General features: G+C 35.3%; 1 protein-coding gene across 1 annotated transcript; it reads right to left on the minus strand.

Annotated features, from left to right (window-relative positions):
• Positions 1-900: 900 nt before the first annotated feature.
• Positions 901-1,523, minus strand: LOC124716707. The gene is made up of 2 exons (XM_047243248.1): positions 1,519-1,523; positions 901-1,351 (listed from the first exon to the last, which is right to left on the minus strand). The coding sequence occupies exons 1-2, from the start codon at positions 1,521-1,523 to the stop codon at positions 901-903; spliced, it is 456 nt and encodes a 151-aa protein (XP_047099204.1).
• Between the last annotated feature and the right edge of the window lie 684 nt (positions 1,524-2,207).

Here is a 2,207-nt window from a genome sequence, read left to right on the forward strand (position 1 = left end):
TTGTAGGTTATAGAATTTGTGTGTTTAGGTTATAGAATTTATCGGAATAAATAAGATAGTGAAAAGAAAAAGATTTGTGGCCTTTTCCTTCGAATTGTATGTTTCCATGATATCCAGAATTTATAATGTGTGCGCCATTTATATTCAGTGCGATGGCCACGTGTTGATCAAAGCCATTAAATAAAAAAGAAAATGTGGTATTGCCAGTGTGTAGTGAACAGTCAGAGTTGTGTAAATTACTAATAGTCAGATGTGCGTTTCCGTTGCGTAATATTCATACAGAAGAATAATTTGTAACTTAATTGTGAGTACTAGAGTTCATGTTACTCGATAAATAAGAATAAATCCACTCGCTTGGCAGAGCACTCATCTTGCAAGCCTGACTGCTTGATGCCACAGTGTTATATACGTTATTTCCCTAACAACCTTCCGCTACTCACTCAGGTTTTGAGGACACAATGTACAAATGTACTCCACTACTTTTTTGTTAAAAGTACGTTTCTTCTCTATTTAATTATTTTATTTGTTTTTTACGTTCTCTTAGATGCGCGAGTAAATTCGTTAGTAATACTTTTGAAACGAGGGAGGGAATCAAACATTTAATTTTTTAAACGCAAAATGAGTTTTTGTGACTACACCCATTTATTACTCGCAACATGCTACATTACACAAGAAGTAATTAAACTATTCAAAATAACTTTAATGAAGAAGCTCATAATACACTAAAAAGTAATCACAGTAGATATGTCCAATAAGAAATCACGTACAATTCTTACAAACAACTCTAGTTTCGAATGTTCAATACACTCCCTTACGTTACATTTTGCACACACTCTTTGTTTTGATTTATTTCTTGATCTGCCACATATTCTACAACGTCCTTAGCCCTCTTTTTTTAGTTTAGCTATTTCCATTTTTTTCTTCTGAGTCCTTTCCTAACAACACCAGTCCTCGAATTTTTAGTTGTCTGGGTACCAAGGACTGTTTCATGCGTTCGTGAATCTGCGGTTTCACCATTTGCCAACTAATTTCGTCAAGGAAATAAGCTCGTTTCACTTTAACATAGTTTTTGTTTGCTGAATAAATGCATAAAGCATTGATAGAGGCGATATTTAAAATATTGTAAAAAATTGCTGTTAGGTATCTTTTAGTAGTTCTTGCTGTATCATAATTTGAACAAAGTTGATTGAGTACGTCAGCTCCAATTTTTGTGCGATTATAGAATGTAACAATCTCTGATTTGTTTTTTGAACTGGTGGACTCGTCAATCGTTGCATCATTGTGCATACTTGAAAGTAAAGTTACTGCTTTATTTTTCTTTTCGCAGTAGCATACATGTGTTGCGTCATGTCTAAAGCCGAAACCAGAAGTGTTTATTTTTCAAGATTTGCTGGGTAAAAATTCGTAAGGTATTTCTTTTTTTGTTGTGTCTTATTGTTTCAACATAAGTTGTATTTTTCTGAAGCAGTTCTTGATGAAGAGGATAGCTAGTAAACCAATTATCGCCTGTGATGTTACGTCATATGCCTAAAATTGGTTTCGCAATTCTCATGACGAACTCCTTTCCTGCGTTGCTTACATCAAAAGTCCCCGCCGGCTGTTTTCCACAATAAATTTCCATTTTCGCAGTGTACATTCTAGAATCCACTAACACAAACATCTGTGGGTCATAACGAGCAGGTTTACTAGGTACAAACTGTCCGAATGGACATCGTCCACGAAAACCAACCAGCTGCTCATCAATTGTGACGTACTCTCCAGGAGTATAGTACTTCTGAAAGTTTTCTAACACCAAATCCGTAAGTTCTCTTATTGATGACAATTTGTCGTGCTTTTTTCTCTCATTTCTAGCGCTTACGTCATCAAATCTGAGGCAACGAAGCGAGAAATGAAATCTATTCCTCGAAATAGTCAAATAGACTCTTTCAATACCACTGCCTTTCTCATTGTCCCATATTCTGCAAGTATTCGACTTGGAAAACTTTAGCATACCAGTGAAAAAAAGTATACCAAACAGGGCATGCACTTCACATTGATCTGTTAATTTTGCATCTCGTTCTCTAGAAAATATGTGCCTGATTGTTTCTGTATAAATGCTGGTACTTTTCACGATCAGCTCTATTATTCTGTCATCAATGATCAAGTTAATGCAAACGAATTTCAGACTTTGATTTTTTTTGTCTCTCCTTTTGGACCAGGAGCATGAA

The sequence above is a fragment of the Schistocerca piceifrons genome, chromosome 9, assembly GCF_021461385.2.
Source record: "Schistocerca piceifrons isolate TAMUIC-IGC-003096 chromosome 9, iqSchPice1.1, whole genome shotgun sequence".
Classification (NCBI taxonomy): Eukaryota; Metazoa; Arthropoda; class Insecta; order Orthoptera; family Acrididae; genus Schistocerca; species Schistocerca piceifrons.